We start from the raw sequence: 22133 nt of genomic DNA, 5'->3' as shown, positions 1-22133 counted from the left end.
ACACAAATGATATCAACTATTTATCAAAAGGATCTTGCATATTGCGAAATGACTCATTGAAGTTGATTCCTGTTATTTAAGACAAGGCAACTTCAGTTAAATCGTCCTCTCAAACTCAGAGGCAATTCAAAGTGCTTCACATCCAAAACAAAGAAATCTATTACAACAACGTTAAAACACACAATAAAAAGGAAAATAAAATAGAAATAGACAAAAATGATACAGTGAAGTTACAGTGCAGCAAAACATTGTAAGTTGCTCCAAATTTGATAAAGTAGAAAAAACTACAGTAGAGAAATTAATCAACTGATGACATACATGGGGGTAGAGCAGTTTTTAATGTAGATGTTAAAGGTTCGCAGCATTGTAGCTAAAAGCTAAAGAGTCACAAGACCTTCTAGATCTCTGTTTATCAACCAGATCACATGTATTCATGGGACATTGGAGGTTGTTCAGTTATTTAATAGGCCAGCACATACTAAATTATATTCTTTAACTAACTGAAAGTCTGTGCAAAGATTTAATAACTGGAGTAATGGCTTGTTAACATAATCTGACTGAGCTGAAGTTGGTATTTTTGGGGAGAGCAGGCAGGAGGCCGTTTCACTAGTCGCCGCTGGAGATGAAGTCATGACAGCTTGTCTGGACACGAGAGCTCTGATTCCTTGATGATAAAATGCTGATTTAGTTAAAAGTCATAAAGGCTGGTCAAACCAATAAATATCAATATAAGTGTTCCAGATCCAAATAATAACAATCTTTACCCTCCACTACCTAAGAGTTACTCTGATCTGCCTCTCGATTCAAACTGACACAAAACTCAACCAGGCCTACAGTGCCACTGTGTGGCAGCAGTGGAAACCAGAAATGTCTTGGCTGTATTATTTTTAATGATGCCTATTATTAATCATACGCAAACCCAGACATTCCCGATGGAGGAGCGTAGAGGTATCCGCAACCGACAGTGTCATAGCTTCGATACACACCAGGGTCAGGCAGAGGGAGCTGAACCTGATGCAGATTCCTCAATATCCGGCGGCTTTCTGTGACCTCAGTGCAAGAACACGTCTCAACGTCACTCCTCAGACCACATGAGGCCTTCACCAGAGGAGAAAAGTCTTCATTTGAGGGAGGAAAGTCACTGCTCATGCTGACTGGCTCCCACATGTGGAGACATCCGGTCCCGGTGTAGATTTGGAGGGTCCAGGTTCAGATGACGAGGAGGAGACACAGTCCAGCTCAGAGCTGTTGAAGAATGGATAGTAAAGGTGTCGCTTTCCCCCCAAAGGATTATGTTGTATTACATGGAGCGTAATCATCATCGTCATCACTTTTTAAAGCACAGGACATAGACAGGACATACAGGAAAGCTGACAAAACAACGATTAACTGTTCAAATTCATTTCAGATGTTCCTTATTTCTACATTTTCCCCAATCTGCAACTGAGCAGTGGAGAGAGAGTTATTCAGATGAATCCCTTAAAATGTAAAAGTGACATAATGTAAAAGAAAATAATAGTAAGTAAAATGTTTCTGTTGTACACTGTTGGGTAAATTAAGCTCCAATGTTGTGTCAGATCTGTGTCTGCAAAGTTCAATATTTGCCACTAAAAATATTGGAGAAGAAGTATAAAGTGTCAAATTTTTGAAAAACTCAAGTAAATTACCTCAGAATTGTTCTTAGCTACAGTGATGTTACAATACCCTTAAATTCAGGATATGGGGGCTCTATTGTGACAAATTCAGAGGTGCTATTTGTAAATTACAGAAAATATATGTAAGTCAAACAAATAAAGTTACATAAAATAAATAATTTGCAAAAAGACAAATAGCCTGGTATTTAATATACAAAAATAACCATAAGTTTAAAATGTAGCTATATTTAACAAATGTGCAAACTGGCATCCATAAATATTCTAAACAACAATTATCCTTACTGATCCACAATAGATGTCTAAAATGCGTTGGAAGTATCAGATTCAGAATCAGATTCAGAATCAGAATTAGAATTAGAATCAGAATAATGTATTGGCCAAACACATTAAACAAGGAATCTGACTAGTGAAAGGTGTATAATAATAAACACAGTATTTCTCCAGAGTTGACTTTTTAATCTACATGTTTTTCTGTCGACTGCATTTGCTGCTTTCTCGGCTAGTAAATGTCAACTGAACAAAAGGCAATTGTTTTCTGCATCTAAGTTCTGTTCATAGAACTGAACTGAACATTGTGACATTCATAGAACTGAACTATTCTCGAACTCTCATTATATAATGTTGTATTATGTCAAATGCAAATGAACACCCTGATACTAAAGGCCACACATCCCCAACAATATAGTCACAAAACTAAATTACCCACTTGTCTGTACTTTGTAATTGAGTTTTTTTTCTATTGGCATCGTATTTTGACATATGTTATGAAAACTAACAAACAATATCGGGAACCTGGTGTTATTATTCAATAGTGACAGAAAATTATAGTTTTTTGTTTCTGCTTGTTTTTCGTATCTGTTTTGTGTCCTTATTTGTTGTGGGGATATTAAATCATAATCAGCAGGCTGCAGCTTGTGCTGTAAAAGTTCTTTGCCGCTTAGCATACGTGGTCTCCAAGCAGATTGTGTTTTACGTGGCAGCACTAGAGGGAGCTCTCTTCTCAGTCTCCACTATCTCCTGAGCTCAAATAAATGTAGACGCAAAGCCCATCATAACTGACTGACTGCAACATGAGGTCAAGGGTATTCAAACAAGACATGAGTTGTGTTACGAGGGGGGGGAAAGGTACATTTAGATAAATCCGTCAGAAAGTGTTCAGCGCCTCCATACCATGCAAACACATACTGTACGGTCCACACATCTGGAGTTCAGCGCTGCTCTGAGGGTTCTGTCACTGTTCTCTGACCCTCTCTCTAAATTTATCAGGACTTACGTCATCACGTGTGTCTCTCATATTTCTGCTGCCGATGGGACCGACTAAGAATAGAAGAGCACTGACACAGATTAACACGGCTGGTTTCTCCCTCTCACTCTTTCTAAAAAACTAATTATTTTCCATCTGTCGCTCTTACGACCGTGAACCTCTTCCTTCCCTGCGTGTGTCGTGACCTTTTCGGATGTTTGACCTCCTCCATTTAGCGTGTGGAAGACGGGATCTGAAGTTAAAATTAAGAGTAAAGACCACAGGCCAGAGAGCAGGCCGAGTTTTGATCTGTACAGTAAGATGTTTGTTGAGCATTAAGGGTGTTGTCGACCTCTCAATTTGGACTATTTGACCCTTTGTTTCCAAAGCAAGATTTTCAAATACTGTTTACAAACTGCCTGCAAAAGGCAATCAGCGATATTCCTTGACAATAACTTGTATCTACAAGTTTTATCATTGACAGGAGAGGCAAGAGAGTCCTTCAGTGGCACTTAAATGTCACAACTAATCCAGGGATGGAGCAGGATCTCCACAAAATGTGGGGTTGTCCCTCAGAGAGAGAGAGAGAGACCCAATCACAGCCAGCCAACTAAAGCCTGATTGGCTGCTGTGCTGGGTTACTTAAGGCGAGCTTCGAATGTAAATATAAATTCACCCTGTGAGTGTGTGTGTCCAGGTCAGGCGATTCAAAGTTGGAAAGTTACAGCATTTCCTTTGATTACTTTCTCCAAACAGCAGCTTTGTTCGTTTAGGTAGCATTGAGATTATCTAAATGCCAACGCTAACATACCTCACTGCTGCAGCTAATGCAAACAGACCAAACCGACGCTGCTGACTGAAGCACACCTGTTGAAGACAAATAATCAAAGGAACTATTGAAGTCCTTGGCACTACACGGTGCATTAGTTGTTGTTGTGACATTTCCAGTCGTATCTCTTGATCGTCCTCAACAGAAAAATGGACTGTACACAGATTTGAATTTGTAAATGATTCAATTCACATTTAGATACTTATTGTGCAGGGTGCTGGTAGGTAAGAGAATACATGATAATGTCCCCAAAACTACTCCTTTAAGTCCTCTTTTTAGTGCAGCAACTCAAAAATAATAGCCCACATTATACACAGAAAATAAGAATAACGAAGTATAAAACCTCTTCAAAGATAATTGATACATTGTGATACCAATAGATATCGATTGTCATTCAATTTTGTTCAGACAATTCATGGTCCCCAGAGGTTAAAGTCTTATATAACTTTGATGATCCCTGACTTTTCCTGTAGCGCCACCATAAGGTTGACATTTGCAACTGATATTTATCAGCTAATGAATGGATTGCAAATGCATTTGGTACAGACATGTTGCCTCAAATTGAATTTGTTCAATAATGACGAAACAGCTGCAAAACCTATTACGAGTGATACTTTGAGTTTATTGCTAATTAGCAAACATTAGCTGAGATGTTTCACATGGTAACATCGGGCCTGCTTAACATCAACTATGCATGTTCACATGCTGTTGTTAACATTTAGTTTACAGAGCCAAACATGGCTGGAGACTTTTGTCTCATTCACATCAAAATATACACCCACATGTTTCATTTTAAATAGTCTAATTAAAGCATATGTATTGGTTTTAAACAGATAGTTTTCCCAGCAGCAAACTGAGCACCAAACCTCATCAGCCAACTGTAATCTGGCATAGGAATACAGTGCTTGAAGTAAAAGATGCCCCCTTTTTTAATCATCTCTGACAGCAGATAGTCTTTTCACAATGTCAGAACATAATGCTGAACAGCTGCGTAAACACTTGAAGTCAGTTTGCCCACTGAGGTGAAGAGCTTTTATGACCTTTTTACTGAGCAGACATCAACGCTGAGAGTATAAACACCATAAAGTTAGCAAGTGGAGAACAACATATCTGCACTTCATCCCAGATATCTGGCTAAACACAGGAGATAAGTCTTATCTTGGGCCGTCCGCCTGTGAAAGCAAAATGAACCTTCATCGAGGTACCAAGGGAGGAAGTGTTGTACAGTGTGTAGACATTACATCACGCCTGATAGTGACCTCAAAGCTGATGGGTAGCAGTGAGTGAGTGAAGGAATGACTATTATAATCTGCATTTAAACAAGCTAGCCATGCTGGCGGGTCGTGGGGCTTTGCTCAGAGGCACAGCTGTGTTTTCAGCTAAATCAGCATGCTTTACATGCTCATACGGACAAAGCTAGCTTATTAATGATTAGCATGTATAATATTACCGTGTTGGCCATTGTAGTGTAAGCATGCTAGCATTAGCTAACTAGCACAAAACATAAAGTACAGCTGAGGCTGACATCAGTTCTGCAGGTATTTCATTATAAACCAAAGTAATGGACAATTGCAATGAGGACCTGATGATAGACAATACATCCAATAGTTGTTGAGATATCTCATTCAAAATCATGAATGTCAACTTCAACCTGAAGGTACTTGAAAAGTCAACGTCATCCTCAGGAGACCTGTATGAAATGTCATGATTTGAAACGCATGCTCATGTGTCTTATGCCAGAAACAAAACAAAACAGAACAACGTGAGTGTGGCCTGCTGCTGGCAGTCCAGAGACATGTGAGATAGGAATCTTGGGAGGAAATGGATCCAATTTCCTCCCAAGATTCATATCTCACATTGTTGGGATGGAAAAACAATGATGTTTATGATGATGCCATTAGTGGATGAGCAAAGAAACGAACAAATTGGTAATACGGCAGTAGTATTAACGACAGAAAAGAAGAAGTAAAGTTCCACCCTGTCTGTGAATGAGTATCAGGCTGTCAGGCATCTTCTATAGCGCTAAATATAAAGGAAGGTGATCATTAAATAACCCCAAAACTACCGGGGATAAATAGATAAACTCATCAGATAAATCAAATGACAGACACATTGTGGTTGGTTTGTGGTGTTTGTGTCACCAGAGAGACATGTTTCAAGCCACACACAGCCCTGATGATGACACATTAGCTGAGTGTTTGAGTGTTAAATTTATTAGATTATTGTATGGCTTTTTATTTGATGGGTTTTTTTCCACCGCAACACATGAAAACTTTATATTTTCTTGAGCTTCATTTTATACTGTCTGCATTTTCCTTTAACTGAGCCTGACCTATGTGCACATTATTCAGCATCTTTGTAAACTGAGAATGATCGAACATTATGTAGTTAAAGTTCTGTGAGTTTGAATCGCATAATCAATGAGCTTTGGCTGAGTAACTGAATAGCTAGTAACAATGTTTATCACTATATGGTCCCCGGAAAATAAATGATTACGAATAAATAAATACACATTCTTCACAAATGAAACTTATTTACATTGTATCTCTTTAAGTGATGGCACTGCCAGAAATATTACAAATATAAAAAATAAAAATATTCTGAAATAAAATTCAGATGGAAAATTACGTAATCCCATTTTCCTTTAGCCTGTAAAACTGTAAATTGAGTAAAAAGTGTGTAATGTGTGTCTCTCTCTCCAAATACCTACATGGCGTTGCTCTCATTGTAAGCTACTTACACCGAAATAAACATACAGACAAGGACAACTATGATAAAATAGATAGGTCAAATACCCATTTAACTGTAGCCTACAAGTGAGTGAAAAAAAAGAGATCAACATAATAGGCCTATATGAAAAGTATATAGGCAACAATGAATAAGAACATAGAATATCTATATTTCTCTAAATTGTAAGCAAGAATAAAATAGTGCAAAGAGTGCTGGAATATTGATTGATTAATATAACAGATCGTTTCATAGACCTGAAACAAAAACCAGTGTGTATAGTTGTTTCTAACTATAAAATACACCAACTTTACATATACTAATAATAATTTATAGCAGACTAGTGTTAAAGAAATGAAGGATATGAAACTGCTGTATACTTAAAATAATATGTACTCTTGATACTTCCAAAGAATTCGAAAAGAAATGGAGTTTTGCGTCTGTGAAAATAAATGAATAGTGTGCATACTAAGTAGTGTGCGCTCTTGACCCAGCCGCAGCAGCCTCGGGGCGGCAGACAGCGTGAGAAGAAAAAAAGCTCCTTTGACGTCAGCCACGTTAGGTTTCAGTAGTCCAAGATGGCGGAGGTGAGCGGGTTGAGGAGCAGAAATCACTTCGAGCCCAACTGCAAAAGCCGAGTCACCGACGAAGGTAAACCTTAGTTGGTCTTGTCGAGTAGATGTGTGACAGTGAGCCGGTTGAGGAGCGAGAAGCTGAGAAACGTGGGGACTAAACATGCATTTGTTTTTGCTTTGGTCGCCTTTGTCTTTCTGAGGGGTGAACTCGCTTGTTTTCCGTTAGCTTCTGTTGTCAGTCGGAGACCCACGGTGTCCCGGAAAAGGTGGTACCTCGCGCCAGAATGTGCCTCCGCCAACGGTACTTCTTAAACATAGCGTTTAACACGGTAGAAACATGTTGTCGGGGAGTGTTTTCGCTTTTGTCGTAACGTGTTTTCCCCCTCTTTTGTAACTTGAGCTAAGAAAAAAACAGTCTTGCGTGAAACCGATTCTGGCTCGGTTACAGAATTCCCCCGCGACACCTGTCGGCTCATCCGTCCCGGGCCGTCACTTTCACCTGGCCCGCCCGCAGAGAGCCAGCCGGACCCGGCCTGGAGCTGCGCTGTCACCCCGGCACTGGCGTCAAAGTGCGGCGGGGTTTCTGGAGTTTGAAGCAGCCCGCCGCTTTGTGCTTCTCCAGCTTTCTGTTCAGTCCAACTAAACACAGCACGTTAATCTTCTTCATGGCAGTAATGGCTCGAATGTATTTAAAAGGACTATTATTAGTCTGCTCAGAGACTTATCGACGTAAATGCGAGGCTAATGTTGTCCTCTGACCATGACGCGATACAGTGTTGGAGCACTTTACTAGACTTATGATGTATATGATATGAATTACAATTGTGGAGATTATTCATTTCTCAGGCTGTTTAAATTAAATGTGTTAACTATTTATTTGGTCAAGGTTATTTAGCTTAACTGTTAACGTTTACTGACATCACCCTGTTTATAATGACTGACTTGAAACATCCGCAATAATTTTGATAATCATCAATGAGTTGTTTAAACAAGCAAGCAAGCAAACATGGCAGAAAGCTTCACATAATTTCAAACTGCTTTGGGTTTTAGACTGTTAACATAAAATAAAATATCAACTTGGGCTTTCTGAACTTGTGACAGGTGTTTTTCTTAACAAAACAAATCTGTTGGCGTTTTATACATCAAGCAATTAATTGAGTTGAAACCATCCAAAAAGAAAGAAACAATATAATATCCTTGTCCTCTGCTAATATGGTGGCGAAATATAGCAGATTCCCAGCCCACCCTCTGCTAATGTGACCTTCCTCTCAACCTTGTTCAGACTCGTAAGCAAACAGTAAATTGTCGGTCTCCCCAAGGTTCATCACTGAGATATGGCGCGAACTCTTTTATCACGATAACCTTTATGTCTACTTTCATACAGACCAGCTGACTCTGTTGCAACAGCATTCACTAACTGCGACGGCTCTTAATCTGCACTTTGTCCTCACAGGCTCCAAAAGTGTTCTGCTTGCTGCAATTTAACATTTATCCTCCTTGACTCTTGTCCAGGGGGGCCGTGTCAGGTCGTCTATTGGTGCTGGTGTGCATGGAGGTCTGTGTACTTGCGTCTTAACAGGCTACACTGGATAGATTGTCTGCTTTCATTCACTCAGACTCTGCGCTGTTGTCTTGATATATAATAAACATATAGTGCCAGTGGTCACTCAACATATTTTTTCATAGTCGTGATGTGGCGAGGGTGTTGAACCCCTGCTTGAGAAGCACTGCCATTATTAATAAGTCTTGCAACAGTAGAGGAACGACTTGCGCATTAATTTCTCAACACTTAAACTGTCTTCTCTCTTGCGATCCAAATGAAATATTGTATTAAAAAAACGGCATCAGCAAATATTCAATATCTTGCTTGCAGAGCATTTGTTGCCGTCTGACTCAGTCGTCAGCAAAGGTTTGTCACGGTCTTCATTCCTCTACCAAGTCTCTTGTTAAAAGCCAGGGAGCTTTGCACCTTTTATGAAAGTGTGAAGTCTCCTATTTTTAAACGACTGGATAAGTTAAGTGGTCCATGAACTTATCAAAGTCTGCCTCAGATATAGTGCAGGAGTCCAGGGAAGGAAACGCTGATTTGGGACGCAGGACTGAGATGTAGGACTAGCCTGCACGCTATTCCTGCCATGCAAAGTTAAAGATAGACCCACACTTGTGTGCGATGCTTCATGCTTTGTGTGCGGGATGCACTATACAAACTCATCTTATCCCATGACAGCTTTGTGTGTGAGGCTACACTGTGCAGAAAGAAAAACATATATATAGGCTAGTTACCATGTTCTCAGTGACTCCATAAGATAAGGTAATGGAGCTAATTTTAGTTCTGCCCTCGTTTGCTGCAAGCTGAGGCGAAGGACGGTGCCACTTTATCTTAGTGTAGCTGTGAAGGCGCATAACAGCAAAGGTAATGAGTTTTTTTCCATGCTGTTGTGCTTCCTTGCATGCTTATTGTGTTTTGTCTCTCTCTCACTCACACACACACATAGGCACATTCTGCTGCAGCACAGACTCCTCGCGGTCCCAGCAGAATAGTGTCTTTGTGCGGGTCCCCTCCATGGCTGCAGGCAGTGCCACTTTATCCTGCTGAGAGTTGCTCTGGACTCGCTGTGATCCTGCACTGCCTCAGACCGATAAAATCTGCTGGGCTAATTTGTGTGCGGAGCTGATTACTGTAACCGCACAGCAGAGCATGGCTGCTTTCCTTTGGGGATTTGCGGCGCCATCAGGTTGATCTTGTGGATGCCCCATTTCCAGTTGTCCTGTTGAGGAACTCACGACAGCCCTCCTACTTCCATGACATGGCCCAGTGTCTTCATTGGCATCATTACCATCACTTAAACAAAACAAAAAAGTACATAAAACCAAAACACACAACGTAACAACTAAGATGTATAATATACTGTGAAGTGTGGAAGAAAATAACACAAAATATGTGTCGAAAAATTATCAAGGTCATGGCCTGGATCTTGAACATCACCTAAATCATGACGTTGGTTTGATAGTTGAGGCAGCCAATACTAAGTAAAAGTAAAACGCTATGTTATGGATCTGGTATGTTATTGATTCGGTTTGTTATTGACCTGGTATGTTATTGATCTGGCTTGTTGTTGTTTTTTTCTCCAGTGTCACTTGTTTGGACATGCTCATTTGAAATGTATTATCTACTGATGTACTTGTGGAAAAAGGTGTGATTTCTTTTTTTCAAGCTGTATAAACTATTGTGTGTGTTTACTGCTGCTGTAGCTCTCTACCTGGGGCCAGGTTTGTAATAAACTGGTTTGTGCAGCATAAACTCTCTTGGTGCCCTCAAAACTGTTGTTGCTCTCTGTCATAAACGATGGAGACGTTTGGTTTGGCTGGCTAAACCAGTCGAGTAAAAGAAGAACCTGTGACTTTCGTATGTAGTGCTTCCTTTTAGATAATTACCAACATTAGAGCTGAAACCCTTTGTTGATTTATTCTAACTTGTGAGGTCAGCTGCTGTTCTTTGTCGTGTGTGTGTGATGGTAAACTTGAAGATGCCACAGGGCTTTAATAAATAAATAAATCGATTTAATTTAGACAACAATCAGCAGGTTAATCATTATAAAGTTATTGTTGGTTGCATCCCTAACCTGCATTTTTGTGGCCAATTGTTGAAGGTTAACTGATTGTGCACTTATGAAAGGCCGTCTGGTTTTACCTGCTGTTAGTTTTCTTACTGTTGGAAATAGTTGGAGTATTCAGGGTGTGTCTTTTTGTCCCTGCACTCTTCCTTCAGATGAGTAATTGAATGTGGTGTGGACGTCAGCATGCAGGCAAACTGTGTTCATCAAGGCTGGCAATCAAATTGGAAGGGATGGGTCTTGTAGATTTGAATGTGGTGAGAGACACTGGTGCTACAACAACTAGGTACAGTCAAATGGCTATTCATTTATATTTGAATGAGCAATGATTCATGCTTTGTTGTCTTACCTGTTCAGTGGCAGGTTTCTGGCCAATGGATTTACACTTTTAGTTTGTGCTTCAGGGAGTGTCATCTTAATCCTGCACCAGGGATTCCTTCTTTCCCTGGAAAGGAGCGGGGGGAAACATTTGTTCCTGCTAGAAAAGCAGGAAACTGGATTAACAGACATAATGTACATATTTAATTCTTAATTTTTTAATAATGCTTCAAAGAGGTCTGAAAACTACTCATTTTAGAAAACTAAAAGGTTAAAAACACAAAGTTATTTTTTATTTTTTTAAGATTAGTTTTAAATGTTTTAGTCACTTAATTAAAATAATTGGAGCTGCAATGAATAGTTGATGATCAATTGACAAACTAATCAATTTTCAATACCAAATAATCCTTTTGTGTGAGTTTACTTTAAAGAATAAGGTTCCCAAATATAGTGTAGTTTCCTCAAAAAGGTCTCGTATAAACTGAACAAACATATTTTGAGTGTTGGACAAAACAAGACATTTGAAGACGTCGCCGTGGACTTTTGAGTAATTCATCAATGATGAAAGAAAACAAATCGGCCCTAAAACACGAGCTACTCATCTGTATCAGTTTGTGGTTCAGCACACTTGCTTATACTGCAGTTGTGTTACGGTGACGGGAAGGAAGATTGGATGTAAAGGAAAGATTTTCATAGAAACTGGCTGAGAAGAAGAATGTGAAAACGCTGCCACCCCTAACTTATTTTTCTTCTGTCCTTTTTTTTTGCTGGCCCTTTGTGATTTCCAGCACAAGGCTATTTTTGAGCTTGACCTAGATGGGCAGACCAGAGTGGATGACAGTATTTAGCCCAGGACAGAAAGCTGGAAAGATCCACAATATGCCCGCATGAATGGGGCATTTCTCCTTTTCTTAAACTTCTCGAAACAAACAAACTTATGACGATGAATCCTAGTGTTTTTTTATTAACTTGCCACATAAACCTGCCTCCTCATCCTCACTTCACGTCTGTTGTCTGCACATTAACATGTGGCATGATGTTATCTACCCAGTGTAATTTAATCTGTTTCTCTCTACTTTGTCCGGTCATCTAAAGGCTTGAGTGGTGTGGAAGATGTCCCCATTTTTCGGCATAAGAAGAAGTCTCCTTTAGCCAGGCCCAAATCCCTGGAGGATGAATTGCTCCCCGGGACCTTCGCCTCAAACCTCACCCCCTCACCAGACGAGTTTCTGGAAGGAGAGGTAAAGTGTTGCTGTATGTCTACTGACCAGCTTGTTTACCACATTAAGCTAAGATGTATCTACATATTTGTGTATTTTTCCTTTTGGAAATATTTGAATCCTAGCTGTGTCTTTGCTGAGCGGCAGGCTCCTGAATGTATTCACCTTGTTTTCTCCCCAGACGCTTTGATTGCTGATCTCAGCGTTGTAATTTTCAGTTCCCCATTTCCTCCGTGAAACCTGCCTCGTCATCATTGTAACGACCTAAATGCTTTCTCGATGCCAAAGGGAAAGCCACTGAATGATTGCGAACTCATGTCTTCAGGCTGTGGTGGAGGAGGAGGAGGAAGAGGAGGAGAAGGCCAAGCCCATCCAGATCGTCCTGGCCAACGAAGAGGAGCACAGCTTTGAGCTGGACACCGCGGCGCTGGAGAGGATCCTGCTGCAGGATCACGTGAAGGACCTGAATGTGGTGGTGGTGTCCGTGGCCGGGGCCTTCCGCAAGGGGAAGTCCTTCCTGTTGGACTTCATGCTGCGCTACATGCACAGTCAGGTGAGATTTAATGTGTTTCCATTCCGTTTGAACGCACACATGCCTGTGGAGATTAAAAGTTATTCAGTCAAGTATTTAATACATGATTCATGTGACTCTGCATATATTATTATTAGGTTTATAATCTAGAAAACTATCTTTAACATCATGGGTGCACTGATAGCAACTTATCTGAAGTATAAATAGTGATATTTTTATTTACACAGGCTGGAGTGTTATCTCCTTTCCCAGTTCACATTGTTGTTGACTTAGGTTAGATATTGCTTCTTTGAAGAAGTTGCGTTATTGAGATATTAATCATGTAAAATATGGTTCATTATTTTTAATTATCTAAAAGGTGTAATTGGATCGCAAATATATTTAAATATGAACTTTGATCAGTTTTAAAGGAAGCCGACGACGCTCTCATTTACATAGAAATAGCCGATAATGACCAAGATGCAGTTGCTCTTAAATGAATCACCCTTTAGTCAAACTGGTGCGATATGTCAGTCATCAACTGGGGCACAGTTTCAGTGAGATCAGGAAAAGGAATTGTTCGCACTTGTCCTGATTGTGAAAGGCTTCCTGCTGATGCTGCGTTTCACATGAGTTAAGTCAACATAAAACATAATATTCCTCCGGCACGTTAAATGTTGTGCAAGATTCACAGGCGGTAGATATTCTGAAAACGGGTGGGCTGGATGAATACGTACAGCAGATGGGATTACAACCGGCACTGGCATGAGTATCGCAATATGACGAGCAAAGACAAACGTGTCCCGTTTAGTTTCATCCTGAGAAACTTACTCAACCAGTTGACTAAGACGTGCAGCAAGTTGCATTAATACGCCAGGGTGGTTGAACTGGTCGCCACCTGCTGGGAAGGTCAGCTCCACCATGTTTAGGTGTCGTAATAAGAGGTTGGGAACTTTTAACATAATAATAGTATACGAGTTTCGGTCTAATACACCTAAACAGACAGACACACTCGCTCTCTTGAGCTCGTCCATCCAACAACTGTGCGACTCAACAACAACAAGTCCTTCAGAAGCAGCCAAGATCACCTTACACACACTTGCGCACTCTCTCTCACACACATACACAGTAACACACACAACCGTAAAGACGGAGGAATGTCTCTCTCACAGCTGTTGTGAACGTGGGCATTCATGCAAGCCGGCCCAGATCGGCACATGCTCACATTTTCCCCTGAATACTGATATTGTTTTTTCAGCCTGTGGTTCTTGTCTGGATATTCAGTTACATCCAGAAGTTAATGTTCTCAACTGTCAGTCGTGTTATTATTGGACTGCAGCTCTGTTCTCACCAAATGACGAACTACATTCCTGTGTTATAAGATAGTGATGAGGCCTTCAGCACAGACGTCGTATTGTACACGCACAAGAATCAGTGTTCATGCTTTGCATTGCAAATCAGGTATTTGTTTGTCAGGTGAGGCTTGGTTACGCATTTCCTATTTGTGGTCAGTGGATCTCCTCGCATGTCGGCTGGAAATATAAACACGGTCACAATGTGCTGCTTTAATTTCACCTTTTTATGTTTTTAAATCATAACTGACACAACATTTTTTGGGGATGAGGTGATTTTAATGATCCGTAAATCAAAAGACTGACAATCAACTCTTTTGTGAGAGTCTCCCAGAGTGGTTTGTTCACACTTGTCACTATGTACACTGTAAAAACAAGAGGTTTTTAACTTAAGTTACTTGGTTTAACTTGTGATGAGTGTGATGCTGCAGTGTCTTGTAGTGGATTAAATCAGCTCTCAAGAAAGAACAGAAGTTCAGACCTTTTACTGGGCTGTAAAAGTCATCCCACTTAGCCGTTACTTCCTCAGTCAACATGGGACTGGTTGGTTATTAAGGCTAGTCAAAATGTGGCCTGTGGGTTGGTGTTCCAAAATACAATACAATCCTTTATTTCATTACCGCTCTTCCTGAAAAATGAAAAGGTGGTAATCTGAGCCAATTTCTGATTGACTACAGTCCATTAACATGTACCCTTTTATTCTCGCTCACACCAAATTTTTCCCACTTTTTCTGTCCCAACCCATTTTCATCTCCTTCTATTCCTCTTTCCTCTCATCTTGTCCTATCCTTGTCTCCTTCTTACCTTTCGACAACAGGGTAAGTCATGGTTGGGCGGTGACGATGAGCCGCTGACAGGGTTCACCTGGAGAGGAGGCTGCGAGAGGGAAACCACAGGGATTCAGATCTGGAGCGAAGTCTTTGTGGTCGACAAGCCTGATGGCAGCAAGGTAGACAGTTATCAAACAAACAGTACGATAAGTTCCAATGCGCTTCATGTGTAAATGAAGCTCATAAGGAACCTGTTGCATATTATAATTTTGTGTTTACCAGCATAGACATTTAGAGCAAAAACACAAATGCTCTACTTGGCCTCCCTTCTGCAGTACTTTACATCTACTGCGTCTCTTCTCGACAGGTTGCTGTGCTCCTCGTTGACACTCAGGGGGCATTTGACAGCCAGTCCACCATAAAGGACTGTGCCACCGTGTTCGCCCTCAGCACAATGACCAGCTCTGTGCAGGTGAGACTTAAAAGGATGTTTAGTCTGGTGGAAAGCATGCTGCTGCTTTTCTTCCTCTTAAAAAGTCTCAACATTACGTCTCATGTGGTGTTTCTTTTAATTTTCAGGTGTACAACCTCTCCCAGAACATACAGGAGGACGACCTGCAGCATCTGCAGGTTGGTGCCACGTCTTCTCATCTGGTGGAGGGGGGGAAAGCACCTCATCATCATCATCATAATCATCATCATTTGTTTTCCTCTCATTTAGCTCTTCACAGAATATGGCCGTCTGGCAATGGAAGAGATCTACCTAAAACCTTTCCAGGTACCGACTGCTTCTGTTGACTGGGAACATGCATGTAGTCTGAATGCGATATAGTATGAACATGCATTATATCTATAGAATTATCAAAAACTAAAAAAAATTATGAATGTTGTTCTCATAACCATAAAGTGATCAATAACTATTGTTTTCTCCTGGGTTACTTTCCTCACTGTCTGTTTGAATGTGTGTTTCAGTCCCTAATGTTTCTGATTCGGGACTGGTGTTATCCTTATGAACACAACTACGGACTGGAAGGAGGAAACAACTTCCTGAACAAAAGACTACAAGTGAGAATCTTTGTATTTTTATGAATTTGAAAATGCAGATTAGTTTTTTGTGGAAGTATTTTTCTACCCTAATATTTCTACACATTGTTTGTGATATTTTATTCTGACGGTCTCACACTCACTGCTCCTGTCAGACACACGTCACACCTCTTTTTCATAACCACTAATCTCATCGTCTGTTCAGGTGTGCGCAAATTTGCGTGTGTGTGTGTGTACACATTCCACACATTCCACACATCAGTCAATGACGAGAAGAAAAAGCACACACTTTCACTGTGAGTCCATTGTTGTCTGCTGACTCAGGTGAAACAGAACCAACACGAAGAGCTGCAGAATGTGAGGAAGCACATCCACTCCTGCTTCTCCAACATCGGCTGCTTCCTGCTGCCACATCCAGGCCTCAAGGTGGCCACCAACCCGTACTTTGACGGCAGGCTGAAAGGTGAGGAAACAGGAACATAGACTAATAACGAAGACTAGCGATAGATGAAGCATGCTGGACGATAATGTCACGTTTCAGAGGACAAGCAAGGTTTGTTTTGTGTGTTTCAGACATCGATGGTGATTTTAAGACTGCGCTGGCTCAGCTGGTGCCTCTCCTCCTGGCCCCAGAACGACTGGTGGAAAAGGAGATCGGAGGCAACAAAGTCACCTGTAGAGATCTCCTGGAGTACTTCAAGGTCCTGCAAGATTTTATTTAAGTTTTAACACTGATAAAACCCCCGGAAAACTGACAAACAAAAGCCTGAGGGTACATAAACGACACAAAATTGTTTTTTTTGTTTTTTTTGTTTTTTTTGCGACTGCAGACATGTCAACTGGTGTCCCATAGAAGAAGAAAAAAGACAAAACAATGTGAAGACACAACGTTAAATAGTGACACTGGTTTAAAAACTGCTTCAAACGTTCCATTTATTCAGCACTGCACTGCATTTATGACAACACGTGTCATAAATGCAATTAATTATCTTTCAATGTTTAGCAGTATTGAGTACGTGTTCTTTTTTTCACACTTGCGTACAATATGTCCCACTCAAATGAGTATAGTAAAATGTACTTATCAGGCTGTAGAGATCGTTTTACAGGAAACACTAGTGTGATAAACTGTATGTTACTTTCCTACAGGCTTACATAAAGATCTACCAGGGGGAGGAACTGCCTCACCCAAAGTCCATGCTGCAGGTTCGTTACCGTCTGAGGGATCTTATTAATTATGGGTCACACTTTTTGGTTTCATCTTGAATCTCATCATCTTCTCCTGTTCGTCAGGCAACAGCAGAAGCTAATAACTTGACAGCTGTGGCAGGAGCCAAAGACATGTACGGCAAGAACATGGAGCTGGTGAGGACACATTTATCTTTCAGTGATCATGAGTTATGATCAGTTCATTGTCACGTTTATAAGAAGCTAGCAGCACATTGACGGAATCAATTAAATGATTTAATCTCTCCATTAAAAATCTTGCAAAAATGGGCCAGAATGCAGCTGGAGTTGCCTTCATGTCTTCTGTCAGTCACACGGTCTTTCTGTCATTCTCAGGTCTGCGGTGGAGACAAGCCGTACATCGCCCCGGCCGACCTGGAGCGCTTCCACGAGGAGTTTCGCGAGCACTCGGTGCGTTTCTTCCGCTCCGTGAAGAAAATGGGCGGGGACGAGTTCTGCCAGCGCTACCAGAACCAGCTGGAGTCCGAGCTGGACGAGGCCTACGCCAACTTCTCAAAGCACAACGACGGCAAAAACATCTTCAACACAGCGCGCACACCCGCCACGCTTTTCGCAGTCATGTTCGTCACCTACGTGGTGTCCGGGCTGACGGGCTTCATCGGTCTGAGCACCTTGGCATCGCTGGCTAACCTGATCATGGGCGTGGCGTTGCTGTCGCTCTGCGCCTGGGCCTATGTGAAGTACTCTGGAGAGTTTCGGGAGGTGGGGACGATGATAGATCTGGTGGCCGAGACGCTCTGGGAGCAGGTGGGTCCTGTGTGTGTCTGTGTGTCCATCAAGAACAGATATTGTGTGGCAGGAAATGTATTTTTTTTTTTATTTTTTTTTTAAGATTCGGCTTGAATGGTAATTTGGCATTTAAGTATTCATTTTGAGTTATATTTGGTACTTTAAGCTATAACTGATACACTTCAGGTCAAAAGGTTTTCAACAGAAAATGTCTGAAAATTTCAGTGCTTTGATTCTAAGAATATAAAATGTCAAAAAATAGGGACAAATTGGTAATCGCTCTTTATCAAAGCCCAAGGCTGATTAAGTTGAATTGTGTGTAATTGAATAATTCTCAATATTTTACTGAGCAACAAATCATCACATTTTAGACGCTGGAAGCAAATAATTGTCATTTTTTGCTTGATAGATAATTAAAATGAGCAGTTATTAAGAAAACTAGCTAGACTTAAATGTCAGCATTACATATGTTGTCCACCAGAGGGCGCTGAGAGCACTTTTTTTTCAGATGGAAGATGTCCCATTCAATACTTATACTTCCTGGTTAACAGCCATATATATAGATAGATAGATAGATAGATAGATAGATAGATAGATGTAAAATTACCTTCCCTCCTGAATCACATTTGACTTTACTGTTTTATATATATATATCTCTCAACTGATTAAAAAAAATTAAGCTGAAAAATAATATATTTATTATTTTACAATATAGTGCGTGTTTTATTTACGGATTTCTTCTAGGTTTTAAAAATTCCCAGAGAAACAAGAATCCTTTCATCGGTTTTTATTTCCTTCTGTCCACTGCATGTTTACGATTGTCTTCACGTCCCATCTTCCGTCTCACAAACTCTTAAATCACCTTTCAGCTCTCCGTCCACACTGAAACTCCATCAGCGCTCACTCTTATTTACTCCATCAGCTGTTGTCCTGCAGACTCGGTTCTCAGGAGCACAAATATAGAGTCAGGGTGTTTCTGTGTTATCTGTTTGTAGTTTCATGAATGTGTGCGAGTCAATACAAACGCAGCCCTCGTGTCTCCTCTGACTTCTCCCTCCTTCCTCTGCTTTTGTCTCTTCCTCCCTCTCTGCTTGACAGAAGACGGTGAGAAAGGTGAGCTGTTGGTTCCCACTTCTCTGATCTTCTGCTTGCTCTTCTCAACATCATTTCCTTTCCTTTTTACTTTTCTCCACCTCCTGCTGCCGGTCTCCTTGTTGTTGTTTTTTCCCGTTTGTATGGTTCAACATCTACCCAGTTTTCGGAGCCTTTCATCTTTCCATCTTTTCTTTTCTAACCTTTTTATTTCCCCTGATTCTTTTCCCCAAATGTCTGGATCGATCATCCCCTCCCCTCTTCCTGTCAGTCCCGTTCTTTAATTAAACTCTCCCGTTCCTCCCTGCTGTCCTCTCAGGTGTTTTCCAAACTTTTGGAGCCGGTCAGGAGCCGCCTGGCTTGGCCCGTCTCTCTCCTCTCTTCATTCCCATCAGCAGCGGCGCTGGGACTCGGAGCTCTGTCTCCTCTCAACAACAACTACAAGAAGATGAACTAGCTGCCGGCCGGGTTGAACTTCCTTTTCCTGCAGTTTGCTGGCTTCTTGATTGTTACTTTTCAGTCCAATGGTGCTGGTTTCTTATACTTTATATCCCGGACATTGCTTTTCGCTGAATGTACCTGAACACTGACAGGCCGGACCCATCTCAGGATCTCAAAGACATGACCATGACCTGCCTGAACGGTTGTTAATAATCTTGGATGACTGATTATTTTATTTTTTTCAGTTTGAAGAGGTTTTATTCAGTTGTGTTGTGAATCTTGGGTCACTGTTTTTAGTTTCTTTATTTTACCTTAATTGTTTTTCTTCCCCAACTTACTTTCTTTCAGTTTCTTTGTCCCTTTTTATAGATACTACTTCTTTCTTTTTTTTGACGAGTCAACTATTTGTTCTCACACAAAATTCTCTTTTTGTCTCTCCTGCAGGTTTTGAAGCCACTAAGTGAACATTATATGGAAGACAACGTCAGACAGACGGTGGTTAACTCCATCAAAGCCAGCTTGACGGAACAAGGCTCGCAGCAGACCAAGTTAAAGACTCACTGACGCTCTTCCTCCTCATCTCCCTCGTCATGTTCATCACCCTCCTGCCCACTCGCTCAATGTGTTCAAACCTAGAACTGTGGAACTAGTTCAACACCAAAGCTGACCCTCTTTATCCCCCCCAAACGTCCATCGTCGCCACATTGCTGCCCCATCTTCATTTGCTGTTGTGGACCTGCCCTGCTCTTCATCGCCCCCCAGTGCCTCAGAGCAGAAACTGCACGTTCACGAGAGGACGGAGGAGAGAAGCCGGTGGCGTCGCCAAAACCGGACCTGAAGGACCGCCATCTTCTCCAGTGTGCCATGCTGTGATAGATGTGTCTTTTGTTGTAGGCTGACTGACTCTCACACACACACACACACACACACACACACACACACACACGCTGGTAGCGGACTGCACTCGCTTCAGGGTTGAGCTGCAATTCAGGGAAAACTGACGCCTCTGTGTGCAACTGTTATCAACAATGGATGCAAATTGAAACACTTTTTTTGTGCATGTAATCGTTTTGTCTTACAAGTCAGAGCTCAGTTTACTTTCTCTTCAGCCTGTTTATTAACCTACAAGCACAAGTGACCAGTCGACTAATAGTGAGGTGATTGTCGGGTTTGTTTTGTTTTTTTGTTATATCAGTATAATCAGGAAATCTATTTTGAATTCTGAATTGAAAGTAAATTGATAATCCTGTCATGGATGAGCTGGAGAGGATTTTTCTAAACAGTCTGTTCTGGTAAATCTGTTATCTTCTACAAATCTGAGCTGTATAGAACTTTTCTTCTTCTTCTGACGTGCTACTAGATCACCTGCCTGTCTCCATTTACTCACTCAGTTTCTCTCATTATGTTTGGGAGGTGGTTAACCAGGTAACACAATCCCACGCTGGGCTCAGGTTGCTACTACGTCTTCCCCTTTTTAATATTGTGTGATTGTGATCCTGAAGAGAACTGTAGGAAGCCTTGAGCCTCTCAGATGATTTTTGAAGTGTTAGGACTAATGTTTTATCTGCCTTCAGTGTCTCGTTAGACCCTCTGCATGGTGTTAAGAGCTACTGTGTTGTAGCGTTAAACTAGCCAACCGCTTTCAGAGGCACGGTGTCTCTAGTTAGGTAGCTGGGGAGGACTGTCATTTTGAACCGTTGTATCTTCCACTGCCTTGTTTTTAAAGCTGCATTGGAGGTTTCCCTCAGTTTTAAGACCTTGATTCTTGCTTTTGGGAGCCTTATTTAGTTGGAGAGAGATGACTGTTTTTAGCTCATACTCCTGTCACATCTTTGAAAGGATTAGTTTACAATTTTGCAAAATACGCTCAATTGCTTTGAGTGAGTTAAACTTATGGCACTCATCTGTAGGGTTAATATACAGCCGGCCGAGTGAAACTTAAAAGAAATGCCGAGACCAGCACCTTTTTTTTAAAAGCTCAATTATCATGGCTTATCTTGTTTCTTAAATTTGTACACAAACCAAAGTGCAAGAAAAACGAATTATACAAACAAACTACTTGGTGAGCTTTAAAGGTACTTTTTTTAGGACAGTCCGGCTGTTTTCCAGCCTCATTTAACAGTCAAACAAAAGCAGGATAAATCTAACTCTCTGCAACAAAGTGAAAAGTCGTATCTCACACAAATGTTGAACTATTTCTCTCGAGTTTGTAACTGGACTCCCTTTTATTTCTCACTTTGTTCAACAGCTTCTCGTCTGTTTGAGCTTTTTCTTCCGTTGATTCCATCCACATTATTTCTCACCTTAAGCGCCAGTCTCAAACTGTACAGTCTCTTTTTCTGTGATCGCGTAAGCAAATCGGGCATGTTGTTGGATTAAATATTTAAATAAACTTTGTATACATTTTATAGTGAATCAGTTGACAATGGCTGTTTTCTTGATCAATTTAACGGTCTGGCTTGTTTAAGAATAAGTTGCTGCTGTAGGTTACACTAGTTTATATCCTTTTTATGAGGATGGATGTTAATAGTAACGTGTGAATATTTGGATTCTGATAGGAAAATCTTTTGATTGTGACGAGTGGGTCGGAGACCATCTCGTCTGCCTTTTTTAAAGACATCATCTCCGGTAATTTATTTTTGAATAAAATGTTTACCTTAAGAATAAATCCTCAATTCAAGTCTTGTGGCTCCTTTTGTCTTATTGTAGGATTATTTCTGGGGAAAACTCACGTTAACTGAACATTTTAGTTTTTCACATGTAAAATT

At 40.9% G+C, this 22133-nt stretch overlaps 1 protein-coding gene across 3 annotated transcripts; it reads left to right on the top strand.

Annotated features, from left to right (window-relative positions):
- Window positions 1-7032: 7032 nt before the first annotated feature.
- LOC306746359 (atlastin-2-like) lies at window positions 7033-22048 on the top strand (the record flags this gene model as incomplete). 3 transcript variants are annotated; one of them, XM_079229259.1, is made up of 15 exons in its annotated part: window positions 7033-7105; window positions 12057-12202; window positions 12507-12734; window positions 14862-14993; window positions 15182-15286; window positions 15394-15444; window positions 15536-15592; window positions 15787-15879; window positions 16183-16321; window positions 16432-16559; window positions 17005-17061; window positions 17149-17220; window positions 17419-17850; window positions 18931-18945; window positions 19244-19573. In XM_079229259.1, the coding sequence occupies 15 exons, from the start codon at window positions 7033-7035 to the stop codon at window positions 19379-19381; spliced, it is 1866 nt and encodes a 621-aa protein (XP_079085385.1). In that variant the 3' UTR covers window positions 19382-19573. The 3 variants fall into 3 exon arrangements, with proteins under 3 accessions (XP_079085385.1, XP_079085386.1, XP_079085384.1); XM_079229260.1 differs by lacking the exons at window positions 18931-18945; window positions 19244-19573 and adding an exon at window positions 19810-22048 and having other exon boundaries at window positions 12519-12734; XM_079229258.1 differs by lacking the exons at window positions 18931-18945; window positions 19244-19573 and adding an exon at window positions 19810-22048.
- Between the last annotated feature and the right edge of the window lie 85 nt (window positions 22049-22133).

The sequence above is a fragment of the Taurulus bubalis genome, assembly GCF_910589615.1.
Source record: "Taurulus bubalis genome assembly, chromosome: 14".
In the NCBI taxonomy this organism is placed as follows: Eukaryota; Metazoa; Chordata; class Actinopteri; order Perciformes; family Cottidae; genus Taurulus; species Taurulus bubalis.
This window is presented reverse-complemented; position numbering and strand designations above follow the sequence as displayed.